A 17,542-nucleotide genomic window follows, 5' to 3' on the forward strand; every position below is an offset into this window, starting at 1 on the left:
ACGGAGACTTTCTGTTCCCACAGGAGGGTCATTAGACGACGGCTGTGGTTCAGATCTCTGCATGTTTACTGTTTATCTCAACTCATCAGTACACTGAACCATCTTTGTACTAAAACTAGAGTCAGTAACATCATGTATGTTGTTTCCTTCTGTATGATTGATTTATAGACTGAAGTCGGTCAGACTTGGTGGAAGGTGAGTTTGTTGTGTTGTTGCTCAGGTGATGCAGAGAGGAAGTCAGACAACAAGTCATCATTCAGTCACTGTGAAAGAAAGAAGAAGTCAGAATTATCTGTGGACTGTCTGGATAACGGACTTGAACACTGTCTGGTTCCAGCTGGTTCTGAGTCTTTGGGTTTTGGCCTGTTTGTCTGATAAAAGAAGACATCAGAGATGAGATGTTGGTGTTTTCATGCTTCACTGGACAGATTGAGTGGACATGCTGAGTGGATATCAAACCTGTGACGTTGTGCTCATGTGATGTGCAGTAATGGTTTGGTTACGAAGGCGCTGCTGCAGAAATAAAATGCAGATGATGTGATGAGAAGTTTACATGACTCTGACGTTTTATAGATGAAGAAAGAACTCAGCAGATTAATCGATAATGAGAATAATTGTTTATCGCAGCCTGAATCTCAACTCATCTCACGAACTCAGTCCTGTTCCTTGCTGATACCTCTCGGTTTTCTTCCTCTCCAGATGTGTTGGTATTGTAGCGTGATGTGAAGTGATGGAGGAGGTGGAGCAAAGTCGCTACGTCGCCCAGCTGAGGGCCGAGTTCGACAGCTGCGACACCACGGCCACCGGCTTCCTGGACCGAGACGAGCTGACGGCGCTGTGCCGAAAACTGCAGCTGGATGCTCACCTGCCTCTGCTGCTGGACACACTGCTGGGAGAGAGGCCATACGCCAGGGTAACACACACACACACACACACACACACACACACACACACACACACACACACACACACACACACACACAGTAAAGTAACTAGGAACTGAAGACGTCAGATAAATGTAGTGGAGCTGCTGCGTGTGTTCCTCCCTCAGGTGAACTTTGAGGAGTTTAAAGAAGGCTTCGTGGCCGTTCTGTCTCGCTCTCTGGACTTAAGCACATCAGAGGATGACAGCAGCTACCTGGAGCCAGGTGAGACACATACACACACACACACACACACACACACACACCGTCCTGCTGTCACACATGAACAAAAGATGAATCCACCACTGAAGTTTTTACAGATTTACGTCTTCAGCAGGGCTGAGAGGCTCAGACAGGAAGTCAGACAGTGTTCAGTGTGGTAGTTTTACAGTCCAAGATGAATCAGAATATATAATAAGACTTAATCTATCTACTATTTAATCCCTTTGTTCACGGAGAAACTGTATATTTAGGTATAGTGTGTACAGTACTTGCTGGTGCTGTACCATATGTATGTCAGCAGTATGATGGCCTGGCTGGTTGTGGTGGCAGAGCTGTGTACATGATGGAGGTGGAGTGCTTATTACACTGTACTGAAGCTATTTATGTATCTGTGTGTGTGTGTGTGTGTGTGCGTGAGCTCCACCCTCTGCCAGTAAAATGTAGTTTTTGGTGATGGAGCAGACGTTAACAAACATTTGATCAGTTCTGGTGGATCTGCGTTGATCCGCCTAACAAACATGGACTTTTTACTTTTCAGCCAATCAGGTTTAGTTTTCCTTCGGATCAGTTTTAGTCTCTTTACTTTTATTTTTGTCTAAAGAAAGGGGCTGTTTAAAATTCTGCTTGTGTTGGTGCCTTCAGGGACGTTTTGTTGTGTCAGTGATTCATAAATGTTGTTCGAAATGTGATGAAAAAGTAAACGCTGCAGTTAGAATCTGCTTTAAAACAACAGTCTGTGATCTCATAACGCCTCAGTCCGTCAGACCGAGCTGTGTTCTGGTCTCAGTCCGTCAGAGCGAGCTGTGTTCTGGTCTCAGTCCGTCAGAGCGAGCTGTGTTCTGGTCTCAGTCCGTCAGAGCGAGCTGTGTTCTGGTCTCAGTCCGTCAGACCGAGCTGTGTTCTGGTCTCAGTCCGTCAGAGCGAGCTGTGTTCTGGTCTCAGTCCGTCAGACCGAGCTGTGTTCTGGTCTCAGTCCGTCAGAGCGAGCTGTGTTCTGGTCTCAGTCCGTCAGAGCGAGCTGTGTTCTGGTCTCAGTCCGTCAGAGCGAGCTGTGTTCTGGTCTCAGTCCGTCAGACCGAGCTGTGTTCTGGTCTCAGTCCGTCAGAGCGAGCTGTGTTCTGGTCTCAGTCCGTCAGAGCGAGCTGTGTTCTGGTCTCAGTCCGTCAGAGCGAGCTGTGTTCTGGTCTCAGTCCGTCAGACCGAGCTGTGTTCTGGTCTCAGTCCGTCAGAGCGAGCTGTGTTCTGGTCTCAGTCCGTCAGACCGAGCTGTGTTCTGGTCTCAGTCCGTCAGAGCGAGCTGTGTTCTGGTCTCAGTCCGTCAGAGCGAGCTGTGTTCTGGTCTCAGTCCGTCAGACCGAGCTGTGTTCTGGTCTCAGTCCGTTTAAAGTCCTGCTGCTGCTGCAGAAGATTCCTCTGTGACACATTCTGGCTCCAGCCTTTAATTTGCTTCTTGGTTCTGGCTCAGAGTCCACAGTGACTCTACAGCTTCACTGACCTACATACAACCTGTCTGTCTGACTGTCTGTCTGACTGTCTAACAGATTCTTGTCTTTCTCCCTCCAGTTGTTCCAGAGGAGGTGAAGCCAAAGTTCGTAAAGGGGACGAAGCGTTACGGCCGTCGCTCTCGTCCTGACAGTAAACCTGACGCGGCACTGACCTGCGACTCGGAGGACTCGCCGCAGTCCAGAACCGAAGCCACGGACTCGTCACCGTCTGGCGTCCGCAGGGCCAAACTGAGACGGTCAACGTCTCTGGAGAGTGTGGAGGTGAGACGGTCACTTCATGTCTCTTTTTAATCTACAGAAACATTCTTGTTGTTGCTCCTGAGGAAGAAAAGATTCTCGTCTCGGGAGGTTTAACTTTAAAAAACGATACATGAAATGTAGCTGACACTTCTTTATCGTCTTGGCTCTGTTCTTCTGCAGTCACAGAAACATGGAATGTTAAAGTTTGTTTTTGTGTTATGGATCGTCTCAACCAAACCTGCAGCTCCCTCGGTCATTTCTGCCTCATTGTCTCTGTGTAAAAATATCTGAACAAACTGATCCTCCTCGTTCTGTCCAGCTCATGACCTTTAACCTGCGATGGTCTGTGGGATTGTGGGAAATGTTGTTCCATAAAAGGTGGTATTGCTGCATTTGGTGGTGGACAGGTTCAGAGGTTTAATAATTGTGTGTGCTATGTTTTATGTATGAAAGGTGCTTTAGAAATAATAACAATAAAAATGATAAATAAAATAAAGGATCACATTTTACTCCAGCTGTGGCTGCAGCAGCTGTTCTTCACTTTAAGCTGCTGTCACAGTTTATTATGTTCAGTTGTGTCACGACTAAATTAAAACTAAATTAAAACAGTTCCAGCTCAGAATCGAGTTCTCACGTTGAGATCATTTGTAACTGAATATTTACAGCCGCTAACTGCAGGCAGAACTGTTGTGTAGCTGACTGACCATGCGAACATTAGCATGCTAATATCTGACCCGTTCAGAGAGGTAATATTTGAATATGCTCGACTTATCTGACCTGAAACCTGTTTTATATGATTATTTATGAAACATTATGTTCGTTACATTTGACTATATTAGTCATTATAAACTGTGTGAACACAGATTTCTTCACATCTGCAGACAGAAATCAAACTGTAACATTTCGAAGATTTATCTTTGAGTCTAAATCTGTTTTGGACGTTCAGCTAGCTTGTGATGCCACGCTGACTTCCTGTTTACACAGCTGATTGCTCTTGATTGGACGGAGCTGCAGATGTTTCCAAGTTACAGATTTACACATTAAAGTCATTTGTTTAGTTACAACCTGGTTCAGTAAATCACTGGTTTGAATCGAGTTCCTTTGCTGAGTTTAACTTCATGTTCAGACTGATTCACACACTCAGTGACTCTGACTTCTCACAGTTTCACATAGAAAACCTGCAGAAACTGTCATCATGTTTCTGTGTTCGCCACAGTTTGTTGCCTTCATGATGCCGTGACCTCTGACCTCTCTACTGCTGCCTGTCAGAGAACATTCAGACCTTCTTCTTCCTGTTAACTGTGTCTTTGTGTGAATGAAGCTCATTGTGTGTCTTTGTGCTGCTGGGTGAGGTCGGGCTCAGATATCCAGACGTGCTGTGATTCTGCTGCTCGGCTGCAGTTTCTCTGCGAATACCTGAGGGGGGAGGAGGGAGGGGGGGGGAGTCGGCTGGGGGAGGTTTGGTGGTTTTGGGGGCGTTGGAGGTTTTTCAGGAAGTGGGATTGTGAGGAATGTGGCTGCTGGCAGACGCTGCGTGCTGGTCTGGCCGTGGATCAGAGATGCATCAGAGTGTTTCTGCGGGACAGTTTTCACTTCTGTTTTTGAGGAAAAGAAGCTGCTGAGCTGCTGTTTGAGCTCCGCTGCTGCATCCATGTTCCTAAAAACAGACTCCTCTTCATCATCATCATCATCATCAGTGGTTCATGGGTATAAATGAAACTGATCTGAGTCCTTCAATATCAATCTGATACTTCTGTTTACTCAAACATTGATTACTGACACACAATTGGATAAATTAGGAATATTGGGACTATTTTTTGTCTGAACGTGTTGTTGTTGTTATATTAATTAAAGTTAATTTGCTTTCTGAATAGACTCCATGAACAGAACAATTATTTTTAGCATCAAAGATGATTGTGGCTTTATTATGTCGGTGGAGCTGATGCAACCTGAGAAGACGAGCTGCAGGGAAACAATGTTTTTAAATATGGAGACTTGATTTTAAATGATTTTTGATCATGATTTTTTCTCATATGTTTGAGTCGTGCAGGTATTTTAACAGTAAGTTGAATTTGCATTAATTGTTGTGATGAAGGATTGTTTGATCTCAGCTCGTTACAGACGATCAGTGATGTTTTACAGTCTGCAGTGTTTCTGCTGTTACATCACACAGACTCTCTCTCTGCTGCCTGTCGGGGTCTCTCGCCCAGCCCTCACACTGGATCTCATTCGGTTGCTGAAATCCTTAAATACTTCACATTTTGCAGCATTTAGTCACTTACATAAAGGGCTGAGACACACACACACACACACACACAGATGCTGTCTGCTGAGGGAGGTTGTGGTTGTTTTCATGGCAGCGTCTGTCTGTCCAGCGTTTGGTCCACAGTCAGATCTCTGGCTGACTACAGGGTGGATCCTTTAATTGTTCTGATCCAGTTCCTGCTGACAGACGAGTGGATGGAACAGCGTCAGCAGAGCAGCAGAGCGTCATGCTGCCCTCTGACCTTCGGCCTTCTCTTGTGGTCTGTAGTCGCTCTGAGACTCAGTCTGAAGTTTATAGCCTGTTGTGCTGTTGCCCCTGAACTGATCTGAGCACAGTGACACAGAAAAATACTAAATACTAAAATATGATGATTCCACTGACAGTGGACTCCCTTCTGGTTTCTCTCGACTCAACACAGACAGTTTATCGTGGCACGATGTGCTGTACCGGCTTCCAGACAGAACCGTGTCCCTCCTGATGACATCACACAGGTAGTGAGAAAGGTTTCACAGAACCAGAACCATCTGAGAAAATATCACAGTAAATTGTATTACACAATTATCATAATTCAATTCTCATAAACATCAGTTACAGCAAGTCTCTGCCTCAGTGGTCAGAGGAGTTACGATCCAGTTCCATTAAGATTCAGCTGTTAACGATCTGAATGCAAAGTGCATCTTGATGCATCGTCTGATTAAACTGCTGCTAAAGAAACAGTTTCATAACTGTTCATGTTAAAACAGGCTGTGTGACAGACAACAGATGTGGTGCTGCTTTTAAAACAGTTCAGACTAAATCCAAACACACATCAGGCTCGGACTGCAGGACAGACTGTGTGTGTGTGTGTGTGCGTGTGTGTGTGTGAGCAGCTGAACACAGTGTGACACACGTAGACTAACTGTGCTCGATGCTGCAGCAGCTTAATAATTTATCTGCTGCTGCTGAATTTTTCACAGCAGTTTAAACCTTCTTTTCTTACATCACTGACCTCACACCGAGCAGAGATACACACCAGCACTACACACCGAGCAGAGATACACACCAGCACTACACACTACACACCGAGCAGAGATACACACCAGCACTACACACTACACACCGAGCAGAGATACACACCAGCACTACACACTACACACAGAGCAGAGATACACACCAGCACTACACACTACACACCGAGCAGAGATACACACCAGCACTACACACAGAGCAGAGATACACACCAGCACTACACACTACACACAGAGCAGAGATACACACCAGCACTACACACAGAGCAGAGATACACACCAGCACTACACACAGAGCAGAGATACACACCAGCACTACACACTACACACAGAGCAGAGATACACACCAGCACTACACACCAGCACTACACACAGAGCAGAGATACACACCAGCACTACACACAGAGCAGAGATACACACCAGCACTACACACAGAGCAGAGATACACACCAGCACTACACACAGTTACACAGCCTCCCAGTGGCAGTGTCAGGAGACGATGATGGTGATGGTGATGGTGATCACAGCCTGTTGAAGGAGCAGAACAGAACAGAACTTTTTCATAACAGAGTACTTGTACAGTGTGCCATGAGTACTTCTAGAGTATCTGATTACTTCCTCCAGCACCTGCTGAGTGATTTTAATCCTTTATGTTAATTTAAGAAAATCTGCTGTGAGAGAAAAGTCACAGGTTCACTTTCCCACAGAGGCAGCTTCAACATGCTAAGCTCTTTAGCGTGACAACTGGGCTCTATACACTGAACACACACACACACACACACACACACACACACACACACACACACACACACACACACACACAATATGTTCAGTCTAGCAGAAGTAACGACCGCTCAGGAATTCCTTGTGATCACTGTTTGGTTTGTTGGCATTGCTGCACACACACACACACACACACACACACACACACACACACACACACACACACACACACACACACACACACACACACACACACACACACACACACTGTTTGGAGAGGACAGTCACTGAGCTCCATGTTTTCTCTGCAGAGCCTGAAGTCTGACGAGGAGGCAGGAAGTCAGAAGGAGAGAATGCAGCCAGACTTTCAGTCTAAAGGTATCATCAGTTTCTAGTGTGTCAAACTAACACAAGATCCTACATTACCCATAATGCAACTGGATAGTGTCTTTAATAGTTCCCAGGTGAGAGAATGTTTCACATGACTGTATTCACATTTATGGGTGACTTGTTCCTTTTAAAAGACCTGTCAATTAATTTTTGGGAGTGACACCATCTTGTAGTCCAGTAGTTTGAGTTTCTGTTGGCGACACTTTACATTCACATTTCTGTCAGCAGTATTTAGCTGAATGATTTTAATCTGTATGTGTTTGCAGGTCCTCAGCAGGAGGAGGTGGAGCTGGGAGTGGTTGTTGGAGGAGGTGGAGGAGGTGGGGACATCCTGAGGGAAGTGTGTGATCACCTGGGCCTGCAGCAGCTGAACACAGAGGTGAGACCCCGCCCACCACCTGCAGCAGGACAAACACTGAGGAAGATAGTTATTATTAATGACGATCAACCTCCACACAGGAGCTGCAGCTGCTGCTCAGGAAGCTGCACGCTGACCTGGACGGACGAGTCAGCATCAGGGACTTCCAGAAGGTTCTGCGAGGCTCCTCCCCCATCACCTGCTCCACACCTGTGCGATCAGCTGACCTGCAGAGAGCGCCACACAGGGTCAGAATCACACGCATAACAGTGATGTTAGCCTGTTGGAGAAGCTAGCGTTGATGTTAGCCTTATAAAACAAATGATGCGATGTTTTTTCACTGTGAGAAATTGTTGATAATCAGCTGATAGAAACGGTAATTTTTTTAATTCATGTTCTTGTTTGGAGGAATTATTTCCTCTGATATCAAACATGTTTCAAAGTGTCAGATCATATTTAGTCTCTTCACATCAATCAAATTATATAGATTCCAACCAAATCAAACCGTTCATCAGATACAGAGCTCAACAACGACAAAGAGTTTGTGAGTTCACGAGCAGCCCCTGAATGCAGCGCCATCTTTCCACCTGCAAGCAGCAGGTCCAATCAGGAGGCTGAGCTGCAGCTGACAGTCGTCAGTCCAGTCAGGTGCTGGAGGAGGACAGGTAGCAGGTGGTTCACACAGACAGGTAGACCTCATCATGTACTGCACGTCTGGTCTGATCTCAGGCTGCGGTTTGTTACAGTGGGTGAAGACAGAGAGGACGGCGGCTCACAGCAGCTCCACCTGCCACACACAGGTGATCGCACCTGAACACCACGTCTGATGAGGTGCTGAACTTCAGCTCTGACCTGCAGCTGAGGACGGTTTCCTCACAGAGGCTGGATGGAAAACGGGAGCATTATATATAAATCATCCTGTCATTAGAATGGTTGTATTATTATTGTTGTAATTAGTGTCGTGACCCCTCTGATGTCATGTAACATTTCTGTGGTTCTGACCCGGTGTTTGTTGGCTTTATATCCCGTGTCTCTGAGGCCGAGGAAGCTAATCCAGATTAAATGTTACAACAGAGGCAGAGTTCATTAGACTCCTGAGAAATCTGCTCATTCCTGCTGTTTTAAGCTCCTCTGTTCCAGTGTGGAGCAGAACTCCTTCGGCTCTGAATGTGGACTAACATCTGACTCCGGTTCTCCTCATCCATGCAGTCTCAGGCGGCGTTGGACGAGCGCTCGGCTCGCTCCACCTCGCCCTCCCTGCTGACGGCCACAGTGGGTCAGAGGGTCCTCAGCCAGCTGGACGACGGCTCAGGATGCAGCAGCCCCGAGAGAGTCATCGCCCTCTGGACCGAGGAGGGCATCAGGAACAGCCAGGACATCCTGCAGGTCAGTACACACCAGAACCAGGTGGTTTAAAGAGACATTCTCTGTCTTCATCACCAGTGTCTCAGACTTGGATGACTTGTTGCTGTGAAGAGAAGACCGAGAACAGTTTCTGGGTGTCTGACTGTATTTTTCTTGTTGTTCCTCTGATCGATGAGTCAGCGTCAGCTGTCAGACTTCAGCTGATTCAAGCTGAAGTTTCAGACTTTGTATCTGTTCAGTCTGAGAATGGACAAATTTAACAGAATTGGAAAATATGATTGATAGATATGATTGTGTTTTTTTTGTGCCTGTGAGTTCAGGAAGTTTTTTTTTTAGTTTGTTATTTAAAGTGTTGAATGTGTCACTTAGTGATTGCGTAGAGACTAGAGATACACTGATAGGGTTTTTTCAGGGCCGAGGCCGATAACTGATATTTGGAGCCGATATTCATTTGTAGTAAAAGAGAAAATATTGGCGTCAACATTTTGAGTAATACAAACTCCAAGACTTAACTTTGAGTGTTTTTACACATAGACTGAAGTCTGTCCATCTGCAATAAGGGTGTGAAAAAAGAGAGAGAGTTAAAAGTGGGGCCACATGCTGACATACGCTCAACTCATCATGCTTCATTTACTGCAGCATTTAGGAAGCCTGTAGTTGATTTTATTATGTAAATGTTCTGTTTTACCAACATGTGATAGCAGGGACACTGTCATTCAAAACTAGCCTGCTACATTACTAACGATGAATCTAACTGTAGCTGAAAAAATATCACAGTAACGATAGAAACTATTCATCCCTGAACACCATGCAGTTCATGTAGGCTGTATGATGCAGCTGCATGATGCCTAAAGTCTTGAACAGCAATATTCTGCTCCTCTCTACAAGAAACTGTCAAAGACAGCTTCAGGACACAAACATGACAGTATGTCATGTTCTGCTGCATGGAATCTCTCAGTCAACACAGAAAAACATCAAGTAAAATAACTTGGTAGTTAAACAGCCATTATTGCCCTACAGTTTTCTCTCAGACGGAGCTTTGCTGTCAGTTTCTGCAGCTTCTCATGTGGCTGACACACACACACACACACACACACACACACACACACACACACACACACACACACACACACACACACACACACACACACACTTCTTACTTTTATCACTGTTTCCCTATCAATATTATCTGCAACCTTGTTCCAAGTGATTAAACTGTTAAAAACAGTAAATATCCTACAGCTTCTTCTCTTTAATAATCAGTGTTTATCACAGGAACAGACGGCTGCTGCTGACGTATTGGGCCTCACAGTAACGTTAGTAGTCGTGAGTTGTAGAGTTTCTACAGTCTGCTGAGCGTCTACAGCCAGAGAAGGAGGAAGTGGACCGGTGGGCTAACGTTACGCTAAAAGCTAATCAGCCTTCACCTCAACCTGCCTCCCTGCAATAAAACTGGACTGAACTGAGTTTATTAGGTTTTGACTCTCTCACTCACACACGGACTATTTCCATACTGATATCAGCGAGTGGTTAACAGGCTGCTGCTGATGTTTATGACGTTAACAGGCTCACAGTAATGTTACTAGTAGTTGTGAGTTGTAGAGGACTGGGATGTTTATTACAGTTTCGGGAGAGTCTGCTGCCTTAGCTTACCTTCGGAACCAAGGCCCCAGGAACAGTACCGGGCTATGAGTCCAGTTCTACGTGGTGGCTGAACTTCTCCTCCTCTCCGCTGTGTGTGTGAGCACTGTGCATGCACAGTTTTCACTGCTGATTGGCTGTTACCCGCTCTGCCTGTAACCAATCAGATGGTGCTGTGGGTGGGACAATGCTGGAGACAGAGTAGGGGCAGCAGACAGAGAGGCTCGGCTGCACCACAGCCAGAATAACCCAGTTTTAAATTCATCACTTATCAGCCATCGGAGTAAAAAAAGGCCGATGCCGATATGCGTCAAAATGCCGGATATCGGCGGCGATAATCGGGACATCAGTGATCAACTGATGATCAGCTGAACAACTACAACTAGAGGAAGGTGACGGCTGTGTCTCAGTTCAGGGTCTGCATCCTTCGAAGGACCCAGCCTTTGTGGTCTTGAAGGCGAGTCCTTGGAATTTGCCATCAGATGCTCCTCTGAAGGAAGCAGAATCTGAACTGAGACACAGCAGACGAGTCAGTGCTGCAGAGTGTGATGATGTAATCATGTTCACTACCGAGGCCCTGAAGGTCCAAACGAGACATGTGTGGTACCACTAAGAATATCTGGAGAGGTTCAGAGGATCAAGGTTATTAAACATTTTAGAGCAATAGATATCTGTGGCAGCTGGCGGAGCTCTGAGTCTTTGAGGGTTTTAATCAGAACAGAACCAAGATCTGGTCCCAGCTGATCCAGGAAGTTCTGCTACCTGATGAGTGAAAAAGGAGACAGTTCTGTTTGTTTGGTTGTTTTTAAATGTGATTCATGAAATCCAAATACTTTTATCTGTCTGTTTAATTGATTGGTGTGTCACACATCTGATATCTAACAGTCGGCGCTGATCATCTTGAATAATTCTGTCCCTGATGAACCGATCCGATAATAAATCCTGTTGATGAGAAATGAGGAGCTGATGGTTAGAAGGCTTCAGATTTAAACGCGTCTGATCCAAGTGAGCTGCTCATCGTCTGCGTGTGGGTCTCCTGTCGTCAGACACACAACCTGTAGTTTTAGACAAAATCATCCGATACGGTCCAGAACAGTTCTGATGGGTTCAAGTCTCTCTTCCACTTTCCGTCATTCATCTCCAGCTGCAGTTTTTACTCAGTTTGAATTTTTTCTTCAGAACAGAAAGTCAATCAGTTGGTTCCAGACAAACAGACACAGACGAGCCAAACCTCCTCATCACTGCTGTGGTTTCTGCTCTGAGGTTCGGGGTTTCCCCCAAACTGAAGCCAGGACTGAACTTCAGAATCAAATTGTTTTGAAACTGGAGTTATAAGAATCATTGTGAAGAATCCGTCTGCTGCAGAAACACTCACAGCAGCGTGAGCAGCGTCACTAACAGTCACATGAAGCTGACAAGGAAACAAACAGTTGAGACAAGTCATTAGCAAATTGTTTTATTCTTCATTCTTTATTTTTGGTTTTTGATTTGTCCTCGAGCGTCTCAGCAGCGTCTGAAACCTGCTCATGAATCTGTTTTCATCAATTCTTCAATAAAAACTGTTTTAAATCCTGAACGACCAGCAGGAACAAATCAGCGACGCTCTGTGGGTGTCCGTGTTTTGATGATTTAAGCATTAAGACCAAAGCCCGTCTCTGTTGTTTCGTCCCGGCAGACTCTGGACTTTCCTCTGGAGGAGCGTCTCAGTCTGGCCGACTTGACTCTGGCGCTGGACAACGAGCTGCTGGTCAGCGGGAACGGGATCCACCAGGCGGCGCTCATCTCCTACAAGAACGAGATCCAACACCTGCTGTAGGTTTTCTACCATTTCATCGGCTTCTCTCACAGCCAGTTGATCAGAACGTTGTTAGATTCTGATGACTTCACCTGCATCCTGGTTCTGGTTCTGTTTTGACCCAAACTAATATAAGATACAGCTCTGATGATTAGCTGTAGTCTAGTTTTACCTCAGGCTGTGGCTAACTGGATCGACAGAATGTTACCTTGTTTGAATATTGATCACAACATATTGATCACGCGATGATGTCATTTAACCCAGCTGACTACAGGACGAGTTGATTGATGGCTCGTCAGTTAGCAACGTGTAAATCAGAGGGTTTGAAGTTGGAGGGTGACTGTTTTTTTTTAGAAGGCTAGCAGCTTCCATCTGTTTCCAGTCTTTGTGCTAAGCTAAGCTAAACAGAAAGAGGATTCACACAAATGTAAAAGTAAAATCAGATCATCGTGTGCAGACGAGACTTCGATGCATCCGTCTGTTGACCTGCACTCATTTCCTGTCACATCTACTGACCATCAACACCAGCCAGCTGGGTCAGCTGCAGCCCGCAGGTCGAAGGTCCGGCCAATCAGATCGACTGCCACTGTCGACATTGTTCGTTTCCTGTTCTGTAGCTAAAGACTAAACTCACCCTGTAAAGTGACAATAAATGACGGTCAGTGTCAGACTGCTCTCACTGGAGGGATTCTGGCAAACAAACAAACAAACAAGCAAACAGCCTTTTCAGTTACAGTTCACCACTTGTTATATTGCCAAAAGTATGTGGACAGCAGAACAAACCAACTGCATGTGACAGTTGAACACTGTGTGTGTGTGTGTGGACGGGAGCGTCTTCATACTTTGGGTCTTATTGTGAACTGTATTGTTAACTTGAAGAGCTCCTCCTGCTGGAGATGAGCGGCTCTGCGGGATTCATCTGGTCACCAGACAAGAACGAGTTGAAATCTGTTCATGTCAGCGTGAAATTAGAAAACTTTCACACGTGTTTTCTGTTTTTACCTCTGATCAGCTGAGATAGAGATGACTACATATGTTTTCAGATGTTATATAGGTGTTTGCAGATGTTTCCTGGCATATATAGAGGCAACAGACTTGAAACTTTGAACCAAGAGAATCACATCTGTTGTCAGGGTGCTGGCAGAGCAGGCCTGCAGGGAGCGGGACAAGGTGAAGGCCGACCTGGAGCTGGCAGATCAGAGGAACCTGCAGCTGGTCAGAGAGGTGGACGACCGCCACGCCAGCATGGAGACACTCAACCAGAGCAGGATCAGGTCAGACAGACTGCTTCATGGACTAGTGACCAGGGGTGGGATTCACTCTGTGACTCGGTTGTTTTCATCATATCAAAAAATAAAAGATAAAAACTACGACTTGACCTGTTAGTTGTTGATCAGAAGTTAAATCTTTTGGCTTCTATAGAGAAGTAACAGATGTTATGTAAACGTCTGTATCGGATAATGTTCCTCATGTATTGATAACTGCTGCGAAGTAACAGCTGATACCGTTGACATCTGTACACACTGTTAGCTGCTGAGCTAACATTAGCTTCACAGACTGACTGCAGACTTTTCAAACAGCGAATAATAATGTAAATAAGAGCACAAGATTGATCCTGGAGTCGTTACGTGACATCAGATAAAGGCTGAAGACCGACCGTGTCATTGACGAGCTGCTCTGTGATTGGCAGGGACCTGGAGCACGACTTCCGTGATAGGCTGACGGCTCTGCGCAGTCAGTCGGAGCAGGAGAGCGAGGCTCTGCTGCAGCAGGTGGAGAGGGAGCGCAGCACGCTACAGGACGAGCTGCAGCTGCTCCGAGCGCAGGAGGTGGAGCTTCAGGAGGAGCTCTGCAACGCTACACAGGTGAGTACGCATCACACACACCTGCACACATCTGCAACACCTGGCACTTTATCTTATAACCATAAATTTAAATTTCCTGTTTGTTAAAAGATTTTTCTTCATGATCTTTCAAACATGAGTCATTTGGTCTTTTGCTCGACCACATTCGTCTGACAGATTCAGTTGCTAGTTACTTTTCAGTGTCCAGTGAAAAAATAAAAACATGCTCAGTCAGTGTTTTCATGTCCTGCTGATCCAAAAGTGTGGCGAGAAACACAAATATTAATGTATTTGTGTTCAGGAGAACAGTCGCCTGGAGGACGAGCTGACGGCTGTGAAGCTGAAGCTGACTGAAGCAGAAGGTTCAGTGAACAAACTGCAGAGAGACCTGGACCAGCTGCTGCATGACAAGGTGACACGCCACAACACGCCACGCCACAACACGCCACGCCACGCCACGCCACGCCACAACACGCCACGCCACAACACGCCACGCCATGCCACGCCACAACACGCCACGCCATACCACGCCACAACACGCCACGCCATACCACGCCACGCCACGCCACGCCATAACACGCCACAACACGCCACGCCACAACACGCCACGCCACAACACGCCATGCCATACCACGCCACAACACGCCACGCCACAACACGCCACGCCACACCATAACACGCCACAACACGCCACGCCACACCATAACACGCCACGCCATGCCATGCCACGCCACAACACGCCACGCCACACCAGACCACGCCACGCCACGCCACACCACACCATAACACGCCACAACACGCCACGCCACGCCACACCACAACACGCCACGCCACACCAGAACACGCCAAAACACGCCACGCCACACCATAACACGCCACACCATAACACGCCACGCCACGCCACAACACGCCACGCCACAACACGCCACGCCACGCCACACCACGCCACGCCACGCCACGCCACGCCACAACACGCCACGCCACAACACGCCACGCCATGCCACGCCACAACACGCCACGCCATACCACGCCACAACACGCCACGCCATACCACGCCACGCCACGCCATAACACGCCACAACACGCCACGCCACAACACGCCACGCCACAACACGCCATGCCATACCACGCCACAACACGCCACGCCACAACACGCCACGCCACACCATGCCACGCCACGCCACAACACGCCATGCCACGCCACGCCACACCATAACACACCACAACACGCCACGCCACAACACGCCACGCCATGCCACACCATAACACGCCACAACACGCCACGCCACACCATAACACGCCACGCCATGCCATGCCACGCCACAACACGCCACGCCACACCATGCCACGCCACGCCACAACACGCCATGCCACGCCACGCCACGCCACACCATAACACACCACAACACGCCACGCCACACCACGCCACGCCACGCCACACCATAACACGCCACAACACGCCACGCCACACCATAACACGCCACGCCATGCCATGCCACGCCACAACACGCCACGCCACACCATAACACGCCACGCCACGCCACACCATAACACGCCACAACACGCCACGCCAGACCATAACACACCACAACACGCCACGCCACACCACAACACGCCACGCCACACCATAACACGCCACGCCACACCATAACACGCCACGCCATGCCATGCCACGCCACAACACGCCACGCCACACCATAACACGCCACAACACGCCACGCCATGCCACGCCACAACACGCCACACCATAACACCCCACAACACGCCACGCCACAGCACAACACAACACACCACAAAAAAAGTAATCTTTCAGCTTCACCAGCCGACAGCAGAAACACTCATCAGCTAAAGTTGTTATTTTATCAACATACACATTTAAATTATATGATGACACAACACAACTCTCTAAACTGACACGTCTTCCTGTCAGTCGTGCCAACAACTGCTGCGTCTCAGGTCCATCACATATTTTAACATACTGTAATAATCTGGTTTATTTCATTATGTTGAATATTGTTTTCAATGAAATGGGTTACAATCACTTTCATTTTGTAGGATATTGATCCGTGTTTGTAATGATTGACATATCTCAGCCACCTTGTTATTGATGAGGTGATTGACGGTTAAATGTGTCTTTTATTACATTTGCAGTATTTTTTCAGCCGATGTTTAAACGTGTTGCTGAATGTTTTCTACTTTAGTTTCAGGGAGATTAGTCGTTAAAAACATTGATGGCAGAGATGAAAAGAGTGAATATTAAACTTCATCATGTGACACAAACACACTCGGATCACATGATGGTATTGATCTGTGACAGATAATCAGATGATTTCAGGTCGATCTGCTGCTTCGTAGTCGGAAACATCCAGCATACTGCTTCAGCTGGGAGGTGAACCAGTAAGAACCGGTTCAGGACCTGGACCCTTAAATGTTACATGGTCCAAGGGTAACACTAGTGCACACACACACACACACAGGTGTAAGGTAACTCGTCTCCTTGTATCTGATCAATTATTTATGGAAGCTTCCTCTCTGACTTGGTTTGTTCTTTGACTTGTCTTCTTTACTCCAGCTGGAGAAAATGACTTCTGATCAGCTGATTGACGATTACATTAAATCAATAATGTGTTTGATTGACAGTTTGGCAGCTTGGACCCGGCAGCTGCTGGTCTGAGTCGCGAGGAGAGATTCTCTGAGATCGTCAAAGATTATGAGCTGCAGTGCAGGGTAAGTGTGAAACTGGAGAACAGGTTTGTGTTCTGACTGAGCTGAAGACTCTTTAATGTCTGTTTTTGTTTGTGCACCTGAACGCCTCACGTTGGTTCAACAGAAAATCAAGGTGAGAACACTTGAACACACGTACCTGTGTGTGTGTGTGTGTGTGTGTGTGTGTGTGTGTGTGTGTGTGTGTGTGTGTGCGCTCAGCCTTTTGAATGGATCCTGTAGTGATCAGATCCTCGTGTCAGCTGTGAACATGAACCTAACCCACTGACGGGAGCGTTACATGATGAAAACTGTTGTTAGTGTTCCGGTTTGTTCCAGATGTTATGCTGCAGTTATTTTGACTTCTTACAAGAAGAACCAAATAATTTGAGACATTTGTAGATGAAATGAAAGAAGCTGAACGAACTGTGAAGATCTGAAGCAGAACAGTGATCGACTTCATGATGATGAGTTTCTACTTTAAAGGTTTTATAATTATATTGTGTTTATTTTTAATCATGACTCTGATCAGCACAGAAGACTACGATGAAGTATTTAAC

General features: G+C 46.7%; 1 protein-coding gene across 2 annotated transcripts in view; it reads left to right on the plus strand.

The window, feature by feature from the left end:
- Positions 1–17,542, plus strand: part of ninl (ninein-like) — a 31,496-nt gene that overhangs the window by 2,636 nt on the left and 11,318 nt on the right. For both annotated transcript variants that reach the window (XM_037123647.1, XM_037123646.1), the window contains exons 2-13: positions 700–913; positions 1,052–1,148; positions 2,709–2,911; positions 7,198–7,264; positions 7,543–7,655; positions 7,736–7,882; positions 8,844–9,020; positions 12,316–12,452; positions 13,569–13,709; positions 14,126–14,300; positions 14,581–14,691; positions 16,920–17,006. In XM_037123647.1, coding sequence (XP_036979542.1) covers positions 731–913; positions 1,052–1,148; positions 2,709–2,911; positions 7,198–7,264; positions 7,543–7,655; positions 7,736–7,882; positions 8,844–9,020; positions 12,316–12,452; positions 13,569–13,709; positions 14,126–14,300; positions 14,581–14,691; positions 16,920–17,006 — 1,638 coding nt within the window. In that variant the 5' untranslated portion in view covers positions 700–730. The remainder of the gene's footprint in view (positions 1–699; positions 914–1,051; positions 1,149–2,708; positions 2,912–7,197; positions 7,265–7,542; positions 7,656–7,735; positions 7,883–8,843; positions 9,021–12,315; positions 12,453–13,568; positions 13,710–14,125; positions 14,301–14,580; positions 14,692–16,919; positions 17,007–17,542) is intronic.

This window comes from Acanthopagrus latus, chromosome 15 (genome assembly GCF_904848185.1).
Source record: "Acanthopagrus latus isolate v.2019 chromosome 15, fAcaLat1.1, whole genome shotgun sequence".
NCBI classification, from domain to species: domain Eukaryota; kingdom Metazoa; phylum Chordata; class Actinopteri; order Spariformes; family Sparidae; genus Acanthopagrus; species Acanthopagrus latus.